At 37.3% G+C, this 18,555-nt stretch overlaps 1 protein-coding gene across 20 annotated transcripts in view; it reads right to left on the minus strand.

The window, feature by feature from the left end:
* The window catches only part of LOC112926656 (thrombomodulin-like), a 104,870-nt gene that overhangs the window by 51,639 nt on the left and 34,676 nt on the right, over positions 1-18,555 (minus strand). For all 20 annotated transcript variants that reach the window (XM_072752288.1, XM_072752291.1, XM_072752290.1 and 17 more), the window contains 5 exons: positions 17,533-17,667; positions 14,090-14,221; positions 12,784-12,900; positions 7,865-8,106; positions 2,221-2,356 (listed from right to left, as the gene is read on the minus strand). Coding sequence is in view for 16 of the 20 variants with exons in the window: in XM_072752286.1 (XP_072608387.1) it covers positions 8,092-8,106; positions 12,784-12,900; positions 14,090-14,221; positions 17,533-17,667 (399 nt within the window). In the remaining 4 variants the exon portion in view is untranslated. The remainder of the gene's footprint in view (positions 1-2,220; positions 2,357-7,864; positions 8,107-12,783; positions 12,901-14,089; positions 14,222-17,532; positions 17,668-18,555) is intronic.

The raw sequence follows: 18,555 nt of genomic DNA on the forward strand, positions 1-18,555 counted from the left end.
CTTGTGATTTGCTTTGGCCAGTGGACTGCAAAGGTGATGGTGCACCAGCTCGGAGCTTAGTCCTAGGCCATCTTGAACCAGCCAGCCATAGGTGACCCGCCAACTGACCACAGACACTGGAGAGCCCAGCTAAGTCTGGCCCAGACCAGAACAACTGCCCCGTCTACCCATGGACTCATGAGAGACAATAGTTACTGTTTTGTGTCGTTAAATTTGAAGACAACGTGCAACACAGCAATAGCTACACAATCTTGGCTGACATTATGGTGAATAAGTTACTGCTCTAAATAAAAGATTTTTTTTCACATTCCTTCCAGTTGTAGATTACAGCCATTATTATCATTTTCACTATGTCAGGTGAGGTGCAGTTCTCAGTACTTCATACAATCGAGTCCCATGTCGGGCTCCCTCATGGAGCCTGCTTCTCCCTCTGCCTGTGTGTGTCTCTCTCTCTGTGTCTCTCATGAACAAATAATTAAAATCTTAAAAAGAAAGAAAGAAAGAAAGAAAGAAAGAAAGAAAGAAAGAAAGAAAGAAAGAAAGGTAGTTCAAAGCATCAGCACCATTACAGGAAAGTGGTGGGAGTATTAAAAGTGATCCAAACATGGGGTGATGGGATCCAGATGAAAAGTGAGGTACATCTTGAATAGCCAAACTCTCTAGTAACCTTTCTATCCTCATTTGGCACTTTGAACTGAAATCAACCTCAAACGCTCAAGATGAGACGCATTTAGAAAAATGGCTAGTATCTTTAAATCATCATGAACAGGCATCAACTGGGACATTGGACCTAGAATTATCTTTTGTACATGAGCAAAGACAAGCATCCTAAAATTCTTTCTTCCTAAAAACCAAAACCTAATTGCTGAGCAGATTTTCAGCAAACCTGAAAACAACCTAGTATCTACTCCATTACATTATTTGAATTCAGACGATAAAAGAACCTATATACTTTTAAACATGGTCTCTCTAAAAACACTGGTGATCACAACATATTGGTGATCATAACATATTCTACAACTTGGAAGAGACTGTAAAATAATACCAAGACAAAAATATCTATTCCCTTGAACCCTGCAGAACTACTGTTTTGGCCTCCGGGTGGCTTCCAACATGAAATCCTCTTCATGGAGACAGAGGCAACAGTGGGGGAAGTCGCACTTCTTACTACTTTTAACCACAGTCACATGTGTTTCCATGGCCCTGTCCGCAAATACCAGCAACAGTAGTTGCAAAGAAACACAAAATTTAAATGAGAGTGAATTTCACACTTGAGGCAACAGGCGGCTTTACATTTGGATATGACATTCAGAGCTATGTTAAAATACTACTTTGCATACAGATTATTGAATGCTTTGTCTTGGAAACCAATTTGTGTTCTGTATGCCAGGACCAAGGGAGAACTGGCGATGCTGACTGCCAGAGTCCTTCATTTAAGTTACAGAATTCCAAGAAGAAATATAATTTCCCCCAAAGCATTTTTTTTAGAAAGGAAACCAGTAAACCTCTGAGGATTGAGTTACACCACCTACGATCAGAGTATTTTATCCTTTGAAAGACACAGAAACTATCATTTTCCCCAAATTGGTAATGAAATAACTATAGAAATTCGCACATTCATCCTAAATAACAGAGCACAATTCACCAGATTATCTTTTTTTAAAAAAAACTTAAAGTTCTTGAAAAGCGACGTCTGAATATTTACAAAAATTAATTGCTGTAATAAGAGTTACCGATTATTGAGGATCTATCACATGAAAACCTGTATAGCTGTTTTTATATAGTAACCTCACAACAATCTCTCAACAGAGATATTATTGTTATTCCAATTTGAAACATAAGGAAAATGAAGTCTAATTCACCGGAGGTCCCATTAGAAATACATTACTGATTTAAATAAACGGTTTTGAATTAAAACAGTTTAATGCTCTTTTTGTTTCCTTTTGTATTTATCATCATTCATATATTGCTGGTTCTATGAACATCAAAATCTGAATCATTTAAGAACCAAAGAGACTCCTCTAGACCTTTCTACCATTTCTCTTCTTTCTTTTCTATGACCTCACAGTTCTCAAAATCCCTCTATTCTTCATTTACATAACTGATTTTTTTTTAAAAAATCTATCTTCTTATTTCTAAGCTCTTACTGAGCTTAATTTTATAGTCATGCTCCATGAAAACAACATATAGATTTTGGATAGGGAAGACTTCATAACTCACATGCCCCTCACTGGTCCTCCAGTTCGTCAATTCTGTTACCCAAGGTTCAGGAGGTAACTTGCCTTCTTTGAGGACATCCGTCTGTACCAAACTTCTTTACCAGCATGTATAGTGCCATCCTCTTCTCATTCAAACACTGTGAGAGACATTTGAGTTCACGTTTATGTATATGTGTTTTCATAAATAAGAACTTAAGGTTAGTGAAGATGGCAGTGGTCTTACACTATGTGTTCTTTTCATAGCAGATACATTTTAATTCAGATGACTAAAAACCACTCAAACTCTTTGACCTCAAAGCTGACATGTAATTAATCTTTAATGAGTTATTAACATTCTTTGCAAAGTTTTATAAGGCCTTGCTAGGGATTAATAAAATTATTAAAATTTGAAAAATTAGCCCCGAACAGATGAGTGGGATATTTTACTATCTTGTCAGGTGGATAACGTACTTGAATACTAAGTGTGTGGGAATGTGCCACTTTATAAAGGATGACTTTTACAAACATTTGCATGGCACTCTTAAACTATTCATCATCTGATGCATAGTCTTTTTATATGTTTTCAACCGAATTGTCCTACTTTTCATTTAAAACATTTAAAACAGAAGAGTGAAAAAAGTGCATGAAATCCAAGAGAGCACAATATTAGGACTGCTCCATTAAATACCATGAAGAACACATAATTCAAGATTGATGGCAATAAAAATTTAAGAGACTAAATACAATTGGAGTTGGCTTCTTTACCATTTCAACAGCGCTGTGATATTGAAGTGGACATTATTGTTTCTTTTTGGAGAATTTTCCAAGTTTGAACAAGATAACAGATATGAAAAATGTTTTGTAAAGCATAAAAAATCAAACAGTTTTCAATCACGATATGACTACTAGAGGTGTAAATCAGACTACTTGAAAAACATCGTTAAAATTATAGACCTTCCTCATAGAAATGCAAACTCCTAAGTCTACCCTATATGGGGTAGGGTAGTTGGCACTATTGTTTCATATTCTCTCAAATTTGAATTAAAATTTAGCAACATACAGTGAAATCTACAATAAAAATACTCCAGATTCTAGAATATAATGAACTACAATTCCCTGGTAATAGCTAACACACATTACCCTTGTGGGAATACATAGGCAATTTCAATGGTATTACAGAACTTCTTCCTTAAGATTTGAAAAGTTTCAGATTCAGCTTCCAAAACACATTAATTATGTGGACTCTCACTAAGGTAGACATCCAGGAAGTCTGAGCTCTTGGCTGTTGTGCTAAAGTGAGGCACATTAAGTGGTGTGCAGGCTTCCTTCTCTTCCTTCTCTATATTCAGACAATTGATTAATGATGGCACAAGAACACAGTTAGTAAGATCGACTGTATCTTAAAATAGCAGAAGGATTCTTTTCCCCCAGTTTCTTGGGCCTGTCATTTTTACTATAGAAAAAAAGCAAATACAGATATCTCAGACTGAGATTCACCACTGTCTCTAAAGCCAGCAGGCAGTTATTTATTCCAATTTGGAAATAACTATTATGATCAATCAGGTATTTAAAATTGAGCCACTTCAGACTGTTGGAAAATTGATTAATACATATATTTCATTTGACTTTCCTTTCATATTCTATCTCCTTTGGGGCCCAAGAGATAGTCACAGACACTCCTTTAGTGTGGTCCTAGGAACTAGACCATTGGACAACTACAAATACAGTTAAGTATGGTTGTGCTGTCATTTGCAAACTGTCCTTAACATTGGAGATGTTAAAATATAAAGAGAACTGTAACTTAGAATACATGATATAAATATGGCATATGTGGACATATGTGTGAGAGAGAGAGGAGGAAGAAAAAGATAAATTAAAACTTGACAATAGAAAATTTCAATGAGCTAAAAAAGTTACTTCTCAAAGTTATCAGCACAATGATTTAAATACATGCTTTGCAAGTCTTATGTGAAAGCAAATTTCCAGGTATTTGTGTCATTTCAACATTAATAACTCTCATGGATCCTGAATCCTTTCTATCATGATTGCATTGGATCTGACTTTCTAGAGTGAGAGGGATTGAGAATGAATATGATTCATCAACAGGGATAATGCATCTTGGAGAGACAAAGAAAATTTTAAGCATTCTGTTGACAGAGGAGGGGAGAAAAAGCAGGTTGAACCATTTTGTTCCCTCCATTGTCAAGCCTTCTGTGTGAATAGTCTACAGGTGCTATCATGTGTGTGTGTGTGTTTTAATTACCAAATCTTAAGTCACAAATCCTTTGTTTTTCTTTCCTTCCTCCCCCTCTCCCCTTTTTAGGCAGTATATGAGAGTGACTATCTTTTCTTCTTGGAAGTCATCCTTTTTCTGAAATTGTCTTTAAGTTCTCCTATTTCCTTATCACCTTTTTCCACCTTTCTAAAGCAGGAGTAACAAACACAGGTCCCTGAAGCCCAGGCAGGAAATATATAGGAGTAAATAGACGGAGTCTCAGCAGGTGAACACCAGGGAGTGGTAGGGACCACGCCCAACTGGAAAGTGCCTGCCCCACCCAGAGAGGTAGACGCTAACTAAATGTAGCTATTTGTGCCCACACAGGAATATGGTCCCAGTGTTCCCACATCTGATTTTTAAAAATATTGAATCATATGGTAAAAGGAATTTGCTTGCCACTCAAAACACATCTGCAAGTCAAATTTAGCTCTAGGGCTGCCAGTTGTAACATCTGCTCTAAGCAAATCTTGATCTCATTCACTGGCTTCCCCTTCTGTATATTCCTCTAAATGTAGGGTATTTATTGAGTTCTGCTCATAGTTTCCATAGCTTTTGTCTTTAGTGTCTTTTTCTTAGTTCTCTCTTCCAATCAGTCTCCACATTGATGGTTCTCACACCTGTACTCCTGCTTCTGATCTTTCCTTTGAGTTCTTAGGATCTGATTTCCCAATAAATGATTATTTATGCATATTCTGCTCAGCACATCTCAAACTGTATATACTGAATCATTGTCAAGCTCGGTCATCTTACATTTTCCACATCTGTTTACTGAAACATGTGATATATAATATATATTTAAAAATTTGTATTATTTAATAACTATGTTATTTTTGTTTATTAGTGTATATATTGTAAATATATTTTACATATATGTATATATAAATACATATATAAAATACATATAAATATAAAATAAATATATTTTATGTATTTGTATATACAAATACATATATTATACATACAAATACATGTGTATATGTATTTTTGAAAGCTAGCATCACCTAGTGCTTAAGATCAGTCACTGGAGTCAAACTACTTAGGCTCTTATCCTCACTTACTATGTGGCCTTGGGCAAATTACTTTACCTCTCTGTGCCTCTCTTTCCCCATCCAGAGATGGGGATAAAAAAAGTACCTATCTCACAAGGTTATAGTGAGGATTGAAAAATTGACTAGATAGCAGGATACAAAATAGAATTTTTTAAATTGTCCCAATTTGCAGAACAGACTTCAATGTGTAGTAGGCAATTTATTCAGGTTTCACTAAGGGAGTGTTAGTGTAGTTTTATGATTCTTAGCCTTTAGGTTACATTGAGGGCATATAACAAGTGCTATGGATTAATCTTTAAAGACTGGTAGAGATTTTCTTTATTAGCCTGTAACTCACTGAATATAGCCATGTGCTAAATGCCCTTCCAAAGGTGTAATATGTATTAGCCTATTAAATACTCTTAAGAATATGATAAGTCTTTTATTAATTCAATTCTAAGGATGAGGAAACTAAGGTAAGTAAATACATATCTAAAGCAACAAGAGCCGAAGTGGAGAAGCATAGGAGGTCAGGTGGTCTTCCCTGCATGGTACAGCATGTTTGGAGTCGTCAAAGAATCGTTGCTTTCCTTGTCCGCTCTCCATGGAATGCTTTCTCTTTACCTTACGCCCAGTGTAGAGATCTGAGAGAGAACACTCCAGGAGCTTGAGATGTGCCTTCTGGAAAGGGGTGGGCGGGGGCTCATGAACTGGTATCAGACTCATATCTGAAGATAAGAGACCAGAGAGCAGCATTGCCACCAAAGGCAAATTGCAGGAGCACCTTTCCCACAGACTAGCTGCCCACACCATAGAGGGCATCTTGAAGAGTGATCCACCAAGAAAAGGGTGGAAGATGAGAACAGGGTCAGGACAGAGTGAAAAGCTCTACCCTTTCTCTCATGCCCATTTCTAAGCTTGAGTCAGGTCTGAGCTAGCAAGGGAACAAGTTTAAATTGGTCTGAGCTAGCAAGGGAACAAGTTTAAATTGGATTGGGAATTGAAGTTTTGATAAGAGAACTATACATTTAATTGGGTTACGCAGTAAAAACTGAGAGTGACTCGAAAAGTCTTGGGATCTTTCTGGGACCTCATCTAAGAGCAAGAGCAAAGAGAAATGAAATCACAGAGAGGCTGAGCAGAGCACGACTGCAATGATGTTCTACACGTCATGGCTGAGACCACATTCAGCTAATCCTCAAAAACTTTTAGACACTTCCTATTTATTTTCAAAAGAAGGACTGAATCCCCTAATGTGTCATCTGGGGCTTTTCATCCTCTAACCCTATTCTATCCCCTTTACCTTTATCTCCCATCACAACCAAACTAAATCCAGTCATACTCCATTCCACACATTGCTCTGCCTGGCATAAACTTCGTATCAGCCAATTATTCAGATTTTTACTCACCCTTTAGGATTTGGCCAATATCTTCCCTCTTTCATAAAGGCTCAAGGATTTCCCTTAGTGAGATTAATCACTTCTTCTCACACATCTATTATCTCATCCTCTCTTGAATATATAATTAAAATTAGTAGTTTATACAACTCTCTCATCCACTAAATTGTAAATGAATTCCATGAGGGCAGGAAGACATCTTATTTTTGTCTAGTATCCTATACAGCACTTAGCAAATGAGGCATGTATATAGGAAGTACAACAAACAATAACACAATTAAAACATAATGCGTATTACGGCCTGAGACCTTTCCCATTTTCAGAGCATTTGCAAAATTCTCAGGATGTCTACAGACCTTATGCAGATCTTTGTAAGATTTTTGCTTCAAAAAGAAACAATGATATCCAGACACACTGGTATCAAAAAACAAATTAGAAAAGAACTCATTCCACATGTCCGACTGCTCCTTATATTTAAATATTAAACAATTACAGTAGTGGAATGAATACATGTCAGATAAGTAAAAATAAATATTCAACCATAAGTAGATGAAAATTCCAGAATACAGTGGACCATGAGCTCAACTAACAATGCACAAAGGCTGTGTGTGTGTGTGTGTGTGTGTGTGTGAATGAAAGCTATGTGTATTGGAAGTGTGTGTTGGAAGGTACAACTTCTGGAGGACTCACTTTGTAGAAATAAGAATTTATTTTGTATGTTGCCAGATATTCAACTCCAGGCTTGAGAAGCAAGCCACAAATGTAATCATGGATTACCGTAGGCAGCTAGCCAGCTATATTTACCAACACACAAGGAGAATTTTAAACAGTTAGATTGGACAGTCCTATGAAAACAAAAAGGACGGAGACCGCTTAGCATCTGCAGAAAGCAAAGGCAATTCCTCGGGTCATTATTTATGTTAGATGATGAACAGGACTTATTATAGGCAGCTTCTGACTTACAGCATCTGTCATCAGGCTGGGTCCAGTTGGACAGGCAGGTACCCTGGCGAGTATCAAGGTCCCACGGAGAACTATCATTACTGATGTGGTGCAGCAGGCGGCTTGGGCTGTAGAAATAGGTCGGACAAGCTGCATGCAGACACACAAAAGCATTCTCTCTCCATCGTTAAATTGAGCGTAAACTGGCATGGCATTTGACATTTCAACGATGCTTTTAGCTATGGCACTCAGTCTTTTTGAACCTACAGGTGTGGGGCCAAAAAGAGAACACTCTAGTCAAACTTCTTGACTATCTAGAAATTTAGTTGGCTTGGAAATTAAATATTGGATACAATGTTTAAGATCAATAGCTAGTGTCTCATTTTGTCAATATGTATTGTTGGTATGGACTTCACTGATAATCTAGTCCTCGATTACTAATTACTTGGTCTCAGACAAGTTCCCTAATTCTTCTAGATTCAGCTTCCTCCTTCATTAAAAAAAAAACGGGATAGTAATAGTACTAATCCATTTGGTTGTTCTGAGGATTAAATGAGTGAATTGATGAAAAACATGTAGCACAGTGAACATAGAGTGGGCACTCAATTAGCATGAACTTTGAGTAATATATTTTCACTATATTGCATACGCCTATATTTACCACATAGTGCTGTTATTTACCACACATTGACTTATATATTATTATATAAATATTTTGTATTACATATCATTGTTTAGTTAAACTCCTTCCTTTCATATAAGGAAACTAAGAGCCAGAGTTATTTATTCACTCTCTTAAGGTGGCTCTGCTATATTTAAAAGAAAAGATTGCATACATTAAAAGTACGTACAGAAAAAAATAATTCTAACATCTTGAGAGGAAGCTAAAGAATTATAAAAACTTCATTGTCTGGGGTTGTTAGTCTTCTAATCTTTCAAAAACGCTTCTTCTGCAAAGTACTTTCACAAATGGAATAAAGACCAATGAAGCTATGGTGCTGGGCATGTAGCTAAAGCTTCCCTTCTCTCCTTTTGTCACTTTGATTGTAAAAGGCCTAACAATTCAATCCAGGTTAGTGTAGGCTACTGGATATTTTTTCAGTACCATTAACTTTGTGTTTTTCTTTCTTTCTTTCTTTCTTTCTTTCTTTCTTTCTTTCTTTCTTTCTTTCTTTCTTTCTTTCTTCTTTCTTTCCTTCTTTCATCTTTCATTTTTTCACTTGATGGGTATGAAACTTTAATCCCAAACTTCTTTCCTAAGTTATCAAGAATGTACTTTAATTCAATCTAGCAAATCTTTAATCAGTATTTCTTAAATATCAAGAGCTAAGGAATTTTAAAAAAAAATGTTATTTTAATTGTGTGCAAACAATTATCATACCATATGATGGGTGATGCTATGGAAGGAAGGGATTTAGTATTTCTGTTTGTTTGTTTTTATTTACACATACCAGAAAATGAAAATCCCTGAAAAATTTTAACAGGCAATAAAAATGAGGGAGAAAAAAATTCATTAGTGGGAAGAGTAATGAATAACAGAACTACATTTTAAAAGTATGTGATGCTTGGGGGAATAAGTATGCAGGATTATGTGTAGGAATTGCCAAAATGGTGCTAGGGACAGGTTGATGATGGTCATTTAGGCCCAAAGCTCTTGAAGGGATTTCCATTCCATCATGGAAGGCATCAGCAGGTCACTGAGGTTTATAACATAATAACAGGATTAATTATGAAGATCTAACTGAGATATTGTAGAAACTGATAAGAAGAGGGGAAAGCGCAGCTCTTGGGTGCCCTTCAGCGGATATGTGCTAAAAATGACAGCCAATTTGAATATTAACTCTTTGAAAACAGGGGAAGATAAATCTAAAGACCAGATTTGCCACTCCTTGATTTCATGCCTTTGTATGACTGCATGGCAACTCCCTTCCAGTCCCACAGACAATGGGGAGATGAACGCACGGGTAATGACATACCCATCAGTCCTCAACCGCGTCCCTATCTTAAAACTGAATTTGCACAATAGCTTTTTGAAAGGCCTGTCACTGCTTCAGTGTAGACTCTTTGTCGCACTTCTCTGTGGGAGCTGACATTTTGCTGATACTTCATCAGGCTGGACTGCCTGCTGAGAACAAGATTGGTAAGGGATATGCATCTCACTGCTGGAAAGGATGGGAGATGTATTATTTAAATACAATTTATTTTACAGCAACTTTAAAAATCAGATTTAAGATTGCTTCAGAGAGGTTAGAAGCATATCATTGCATCTCACCTCTTCATGTCTGGGGAGGCTTAAGACTTTTAATTGTTCTAATAGTTTTTTGTTTCTTTTGTTTTATATATACTCTTTTTTTTTTCCTTAGATAACTGTCTTCATGTTCACAATACTGCATCATAAAGGAAATGCCAGCCCTGATTTGTGGTAGGTGTGTTAGAGGAAGTTGGAAAATAGCTTAGAGGTTCTGTAAGGGAACACATGGTTCCTCTAGATGTGAGTCAATACTCCAACTACATAAATTTGAGAGAAAAAAAACTGAGGAGGCTGTGTCTACACATAAAGCATTGCGATAGCTTTTGTTTGTTCTTAAAATCTTTAATCAGTTTAGCCAAACAATTAATTTTTGCTTTAAAAATAAAATAGGCTTGGCTAAATAGTGAATTTTTTTGTTTGTTTGTTTTTCTGACTGGATCTATTTGTCAGTTAATTTAATCCAACCAAAAAGGTCAAACTAGTTATCTGTTTAGAAACAGCAAAGTAAAATGGGCATCTGAGAAGTAATCATTTCTTAATATCAAAAGGGTAAATACAGGTTAAGAAATCATTCAGTGTGTTTAAAATAAAATTGTCTGCCAGCCAGTGGTATGCTGGAGTTGTTACTACCAGCTTGGGGAAACCAACTGTTAAATTTTCAGGAATTTTGCAAGCCAGTTGACATCACACTGGTTGCTTGAGATCACCACTGTGGGAGTCTTACGCTGTAGAAAACAGCCAACACTACAAGCCAGGGGCTTTGTATTTCAGAGAACCAGTTGTTAAACATTTACCAGATTACCGCTCCAGAAGGTTCCCACCTGTATTCAATATGGTTTTCATAATGTTTAATGGTGTTTAATTATCATTTCATGATGATTAATCATTTCATGATATTTGATCGTATGACATTTAAAGTGTTTACGCTGGAGTTCGTATCTTCCTTCTAGTGTCTTTTCCCCTATTATTTCTAATGTTCTCTGCTTCATCAGTGAAGGGGCCAATGGTGTAAACGCTCATGAAGAACATAGTAGAATTCAGAGAAGTCATAACAAAATGACAGAAGGATAGAAAATAGGATTGCTGAAGAAAGGGAAATGAGAGTTGTGAGGAAACATTATTTGTTCTTATCTTTTTTTAAGAAAAAGAGTTTTAGTGCTGCTGTCAAGCTATGCTCAATATCTATGTCACATGAAATAGGAGAAAACAGCCTCAAATTAAAAGAGCCACAAGTTTAATTAATGGAAGGAAAAATATATCTTTACTGTCGTGGACACAGTGAAGGCCACCAGACAACTCTTAGAGAACAGATAACCATCTTACTCAGGTACTTAGTCAATGGTTGGTGTTTTCCCCCAGTTGTTAAGGGGGAACCTGGTGAAGAGTAAATAGGGGTAAGACAGAGGAGGAAAAAGTCACCCACAGCCCCCCCATCTAGAGATGGTCACTGCTATTCTCTCTGCTATAATTGCCCATAGACATACATGGGTATGCGTTCTTACAAATTTGGGTCATTCTGTATGTACATCATGTAATGTCAATTTAGTGTCAATTCTCCTGACATTACACATTCTTCTAAAACATGAATCTTAATGGCCTCAGAATAGGCCACTCAGTTAAAAAAGTTTATCTCCTTCTGGTGAATATTTAGGTTGTTCCCATTTGGTACTGGGATAAACAAGAAACTGGGACCTCTTCTCAGATTATTGATAAAAGCCCTGGTATATAAGGCTAACCTTCGCTGAAACGGTACATTCTTATCAAGGGTATAAGAGGATCTGTCAAGCCAAGCTACCACCCCCTCACACCCCAAACACTGCTTAGGAAATAGGGAAAACTACAACCTACCATAATGCAGATAGTTTTCTAGCACAGTGAAATAGACCCTTAAAAAAAAAAAGAATTATTGTCCCCAAGCATTTGTATTTATAACTACCAAAAATTGTAATTTATATAAAGCCAAAATCTTTAGAAATAGCTTTTTGGTCTCTCCTGCCTTGAAAACACACTACCTTGTATAGCTTCTAAGTATTTTTACAGTTCATTATGCAAAGTAACTAGATTTTAAAATTCTGTAAGCACCATAACAAGATATTTAGAAGAAAATGTTGTATGCATTTTTTCAAACACAAACCCCTTTTTAAATGCCACACACATTTCTTTGTGGAGCATGCGTGAAGCATTTTTAATAAGTCCTATCCTTTGGTTCCACTCATTTTTCTAAATATCTTATTATGGTAATTATATAATTTTTGTTTGTGTCTGTGTGTATAAAATCAGATAATAACATATAACACTAACATTGAACTGGACGAGGAATTGGTGAATATTTTTGTCTATTCAATTCAACACATCATCTCATTTGTCAGGTTGCCAATACATTTCAATACTATTACTAATCACCAAAAATGTCTCTGAACTATCATGCTATATTCTTATGGGGTTTGAAATCCTACAATAGAAGAGTCATAACATAACCATCAAAATTAATATTTTAAAGAATGAGTAGTTTATCTGTCTCTTCCTTTGTTTTTAAATAGTCTATTTATATCATCTGACAATTGGAACAGTGTAAACTTTATCACTAACTGCTTAATAATTATTCCATTAAAGTTGAGTTAGACAAGAGAAAATGTCACTTCGCTGTGGAAATAGCTAGTAACTACCTTTTGAATATGTAAATTCTTACCTTTAAGGTCTTTTTTTTTTTTTTTAAGCAAAAATGTAAGTTAGGGATAGCCAACTGCTGCTCCAGCACACTTTTATGCTGCTTGAGATGCTTGTCAACAGTACCAGAATGACAGTCCTAAAATAAAAATTATCTAGTTATATCCAGAAAAATCGTCAGGCAAAGACCTTAGCCTATCGCTCTTGCTTGAAGGTTATCTGTAGGGGTAGTAATGCATTTCCCCAAAATGATGAGATGATTAGCTCAGTGCTAAATACTATCCTGTTGTTATGTTTTATGTTTACATGTAAGTTTCTGGTTTTATTTGCTTGTTGGTTTATGGAAAGTCCTAAGCCCTGAAAACCAATTCAGATCATTGTTTACACCTTATAAAATCATAGGCAATCACAAGCAACAGACTCTTGCTAACCTCAGATACATTTGTAATAATAATATTAAAAAAAAAAAAAAACTGGCTGGATCATCCAGTCCACGACTCCCTTCCAGTTCTGAAACTGTTCCAATGTACTAAAGTGGAGAAGGTCACCCAGGCAGGGTTAACAGGGGCCATGTAAGGACCACAAACAGAAAGGCCAATATTTCCACCAGCTCTTCGAAGCAGGTTCAGTTTAATCACTTTTTAAGAGTCTATAATCTGCTCCCATTTTGACAAGAATGAGAAATACAGCCTAGTAGATCCGGAAAGTGCCTTCCAGTGTAACTTGAAACAGTGCAGTATGGTAGATTTGCTCCAAGGATGGCTCCAACCACATCTCCCACATTGCAGGTCTCTTGCACTGAGATTTTGCTACTTCACTCATCATAAGGTAGAATTTTTCTCCTCCCCTTGGGTCTGGCTGGCCTTATGACATGCTTTAACCTATAGAATTTGGCAGAAGCAGTGACATGTGGCTTCTGAAGCTCAGCTTTCGGACATGTTATAGCTTCTGCTTTTGAACTTTTAGGGTGTTGCTTCTAGGATTGTCGTCTTGAGACTGCCATGCCGCGAGAAAGTTCAAGCTGACCTTGTGGAAATGCTGTGTGTAGGAAAGGTAGGTTGAGAAGGCCAGTCAAGCCAAGTTCCCAGATGATCTACTCGCTAGCTGAAAGCATGAGAACCATCTTATCAACCCACAGGATCAAAATAAATAATAAATCATTGTTGTAAGCCACAAAGCACTGGGGTGGTTTGTTATACCACAATAGATAATTAAAATACACCCTAACATATTATCTCACAGAGCAGTTAGAGAAAAAAAAAAGGAGCATTTGTAAAGCTAACAGCTTTACTGACTTTTTTGGTATCCTGTCTAAGTTAATGACTTACGTGTGGTACAGGCTTTTCCTGTGTAACCAGGAGGACAATTGAAGTTTCCAGTTCTTTTGTTGCACTGACTTTCATTCTCACAGGGTCCACAGGAGAGCTGGCACTCCAGTCCCCAGAGGCCAGCAGAGCAGGCTTGCGAAATAGAAATAAAAATAAAGACAAAGAAAGGAGTTAAGACTTATAATGAATCGCAAGATGCTCCCTGATTTCTTCTGTCACATAAGAGGGTTGGAAAAGTGTGCGTGCGTGCGTGTGTGTGCTATGCGAGTGTATCTGTGTATGACTGAGCTGCAAGGAAAGCCACATTCGTGTAGCCTCCATGGATTTATGGCACTTCCAAAAATATTCCCTGAAGAAATCAACATGATGCCAAATCTTGTCACTTTGGAAACACAGAGACAGAGGTGGCTTTTTGCTGAAAATGTGTTTTTTTCAGACAGTAACAATGGAAGCAATTTTGATATATATCTTTGGAGGCAGTTGCACAGAACAAAACCTAAAAATGAGATGTAATTTGTAAAGGAAACTTGGGAGGTGTAGTTCTCGGGAAGTTGTCCCCAAATGATTGCCTGAATCCTGTCCCAGGCTTTGCTTCTTTTGTAAGCCAGAATAATCACCCCAGAGGTTTATAATTTGTGTACTTTATAAAAGTGTGCAATGCATAACGTGAGTGAAGAGGAACATGTGCTGCTTTGTTGAATGCCCTTTGAGCTGGAAAGGATGGCAGATGCAGCGGGGCCCCGTCGCAGGCTCAGTTAGAGCTTCCTGTGTTTGGACTACCATTGAAGCTGCTGGAGTTAGAAACCTGGTGGAAAGTATCCTTTTAATACAAGGAAAACCTGGGAACTTTCCTAAATATATGACAATTGTGGAAAGTTGCATCAGTCCAAGTTGGGCTGTGAAGTATCTTCTCCGCCTGGGAAGAATCTCTGAATAACAGAATTATGACATTTTCTGGGATGTTCATACCATTCCTGGTTATTATCAATTGATCATGACTCTGTGCCAAGCACTTTACATAAATTAGCTCCCATTTCCATAAGTACGGCCATGTGATAGAAGCAACTTCATCTCCTTTTTACATAAGAAACTGAAGCTCTGAGAGGTAAAGTGACTTACTTTGGGTCATCCAGCTCTTAGGTAGCAAAATTAGGACTTGAACCCAGATCTTCTGGCCTTTGAAACTGAAACTCAGCCACCACACACAATTTGTGCTACAATACTAGGTGCTTAGTATCTCTCAAGTCAATTAACTTGATTTTAGAGACCACCAGAGTTCACAATTTGAAGTGCATCCAAAGTGGAACTATAGTAACAAAAATCTGTCGTCCTCATGATGCCATAAGGGTTGACTAGGCCTCTTTTGATGGACTCAGTGGGCTCTCTGGACCAGAGACCTCCACATTTAGAGATCTGCCTACAGTTAAGGTCCAAAATACCACAGGCTACAAACTAATCAAAATAAGGCAAAGACACTGGCTGTCTTTTTCTCGCTTTCTCTTTTTTTTGCTATTTCACAGATTCACATAGAAACTAGCTCTTCTACTCTTAGAAGTCATTGCTGATAGGCTAAATAAAGCCTGGTGCTGATTGTGGAGAGGACTGTTCATTAGTGTCATTGAAACAATTTGCAGTCTTTAATTAACTATTCATCGGCAATCTAGACACAGGTCTAGAGTTAAGATTTTTAAAGATATGTCTGGCTCTAGGAGCACTTGGGCTACTTCACTCTTTTAAAAAAGATAAAGAAAAACAACAGGCCTGATTTTCATCATGCACAACTCTTCGAGAGCTCTTTTTGCCTTGATTTCAACTGCCAATCATGGCGATCCCATTCACCCGCTCCAGTCTGATTCATAATTTCATTTTGTGGTTAGACAAAAATATCAGAATTGGACAAAGTTATCTGATTGAAAAATAATATGTTTTCCAGAGATTATGGTGACCTCTCTATTTTGCTAATTTACATATACTTTCAACTCATTTTCCTTCACAGTGGGAATCTCAGAAGCATTTTCCAATATAGTATATTCAGCAGCTGCTTAAAGAAAATGTTATCAGAATAAATTAAATCTACCCAGGTGTGTATGTATGGCATTGTATCCTCATGCGTTGATTTCTAGGGCATGACTTCTTTAGAGAATTATTGAAGAAGGGGCTGACTCTAGGTAGGTCTAAATATCAGTTAAGACAGGGGGAGGTTTAGAGATTGCCATGGGACCTACTCTTATATGATGTTAAACACAAATGTGTTTCATTCATTTGTGTTATGTCAGGCTTCTGTTTCCCTAAATTCTTTTCTTCTTTGCCTAGAAAGTCACAATCCAGCAACAGAAATAGTCCTTTCTCCACAGAATCTAGATGGACATACTGCTGCTCAGGAAGAAAAGGCAATAATATCAGACATAATAATAACTGGAAAATGTTATAATAATAAAAAGAATAGTATGTTAGAAGATGACCTTGGAAAAAAAATTTTAAAGTTCAAGGAGTTTTGCAATTTGCAAGTTTAAGTAAGGCAGGACTGACAAGATTCAGTGAAAACATAACATAAAACTTTGTGAAAAAATGAGAGAGCCATGTAGATAGATACCTAGGGAGGAGCATTCCATGAGTCCACAAACCAGAGACAGGTACTACTAACATCTAAGAATACACTTTTCCCAAATTCATATGCATGCACACACTTACATATCTATATATTATTTATAATCGGAATTCTGCTCTATATAAACTTTTATATTTATGGATTTGTTAACAATTTTTCTACAATACTTACAAATTTGAAAAAAGAAGGGCACCTTGAAAAGAAGCCACCTGGGTGGCTCAGTCAGTTAAGTATCTGCCTTTGGCTCAGGTCACGATCCCTGGGTCCAGGGACGGAGCCCCACTCAGCGAGGGGCCTGCTTCTCCCTCTCCCTCTGGTACCCCTCCTGCCTGTACTCTCTCTCTCTCTCAAATAAGTAAATGAATACAATCTTTAAAAAGATATTTGAAAAAGGATGACACTGATAACTCTGTTTAAATTTTCCAAAACTTCATGGTTAGAATCTTTGATTTGTATTTGTTTGAACGCTTTGTCTTCAGGTATAAAGAAAACAGTTCTCTAACTCTGGAAGCTACCAGTACTCTTGGTTGATTACTTCAGCTCAAAGAAGTGACTGGCCGGCTTTAATTTTCTTAAGATCAGACTCTCTTGCAATTTGATCTTTCTTCTTTTGCTCAAGCTGGCCAGGGGATGGCTAACAGCAGAAGCTGAGAAGACAAGGTTAAATAACTTCATTTCCGCGTGTCTCAGTTTCCTCGCCTGCAAATAGGGGATTAATAAAGCTTACCCGTCTCCTGAGGACACTGGTGGGTTAACTAATTAATGATCATATGGTGCCGAACAAAGGCTGAGCATTGTTATTAGAGAAGAAAGAAAATTTATCATCAGATTGTACCTTTCTGGCATCCGTTGCCTTGGTAACCAGATTTGCAGGTGCAAGTGCCATTTTTGGCACTGCATTCCAGGGTGTTCTCCTCCACACACTGACATTCTGAAGAGCAGCCAGCTCCATAGACCCCCTTGGGACAGTCTGCAAGCAGATTGAGGCAAACGGGTCACCTGAAAACCATGCTTTGTTTCTTTTACATTGTCAGTGTACAGGCATGTAGTTCTGCAGGGCCTGATTATGGGGAAAACAAGGGGATCATCCTGACTGCCAAAAAAAAAAAAAAAAAAAAAGAAAGAGAAAGAAAAAGAAAAAGAAAAAGAAAAAGAAATGTCTTTCAAATCAGGCAATTCATTTGCTTTTTGGCAACTGGATGTGAACAGTGAAGCCTGAACTACTTAAAAGGCTTTGGTGCTTCTGGGAGAGAAATTGCTTCTCAACGTGCTCCATTGGTGCCTATAGTTAATATTCTCCAGGGACTGTTAAGACCTGCCAGGCCCTATACTCATCGTGTTACAGCAAGGAGATGATGGACAAGCACTGATGTAAAGGCTCACCATTGTTTTCTTTCCCTTTCATTATATGGTAATCCGAACTAATTTTACATCATGTAGATTACACACAACTTGCAACATGACAGCAACATTTTCTTGGCTACATTTTTGGCAAATGGTGCTTGCCTTCCCTTCAATACTTTCCCCATGCTGTTGAGTCTTAGGGGGGGTGGGGGTCAGCACAGGAATTCTAATTTGAAGAAGTTCCACCTTTGCATTTAGGAAAACATACCCTCAGTTCTGTCTTTGCGGAGTTATATCCAGTAATTTGATTCCCTTTCCCAAACCACTGACATGTTCTTTCCTCCCTCATTACAAATGTCCAAGGGACTTATCAAGATCCTTCAAGTAACCTCCGAGCTCAAGGTAATTGCATTCTATGTCTGTAGAGCCTTTGTTGTCAAAAGCTACTCGGAGAAAACAAAATAAGCCACTTGACTTTCTACTGGATGGAGAATTATTAGCATCTGCTAATATC

This window comes from Vulpes vulpes, chromosome 3 (assembly GCF_048418805.1).
Source record: "Vulpes vulpes isolate BD-2025 chromosome 3, VulVul3, whole genome shotgun sequence".
NCBI classification, from domain to species: domain Eukaryota; kingdom Metazoa; phylum Chordata; class Mammalia; order Carnivora; family Canidae; genus Vulpes; species Vulpes vulpes.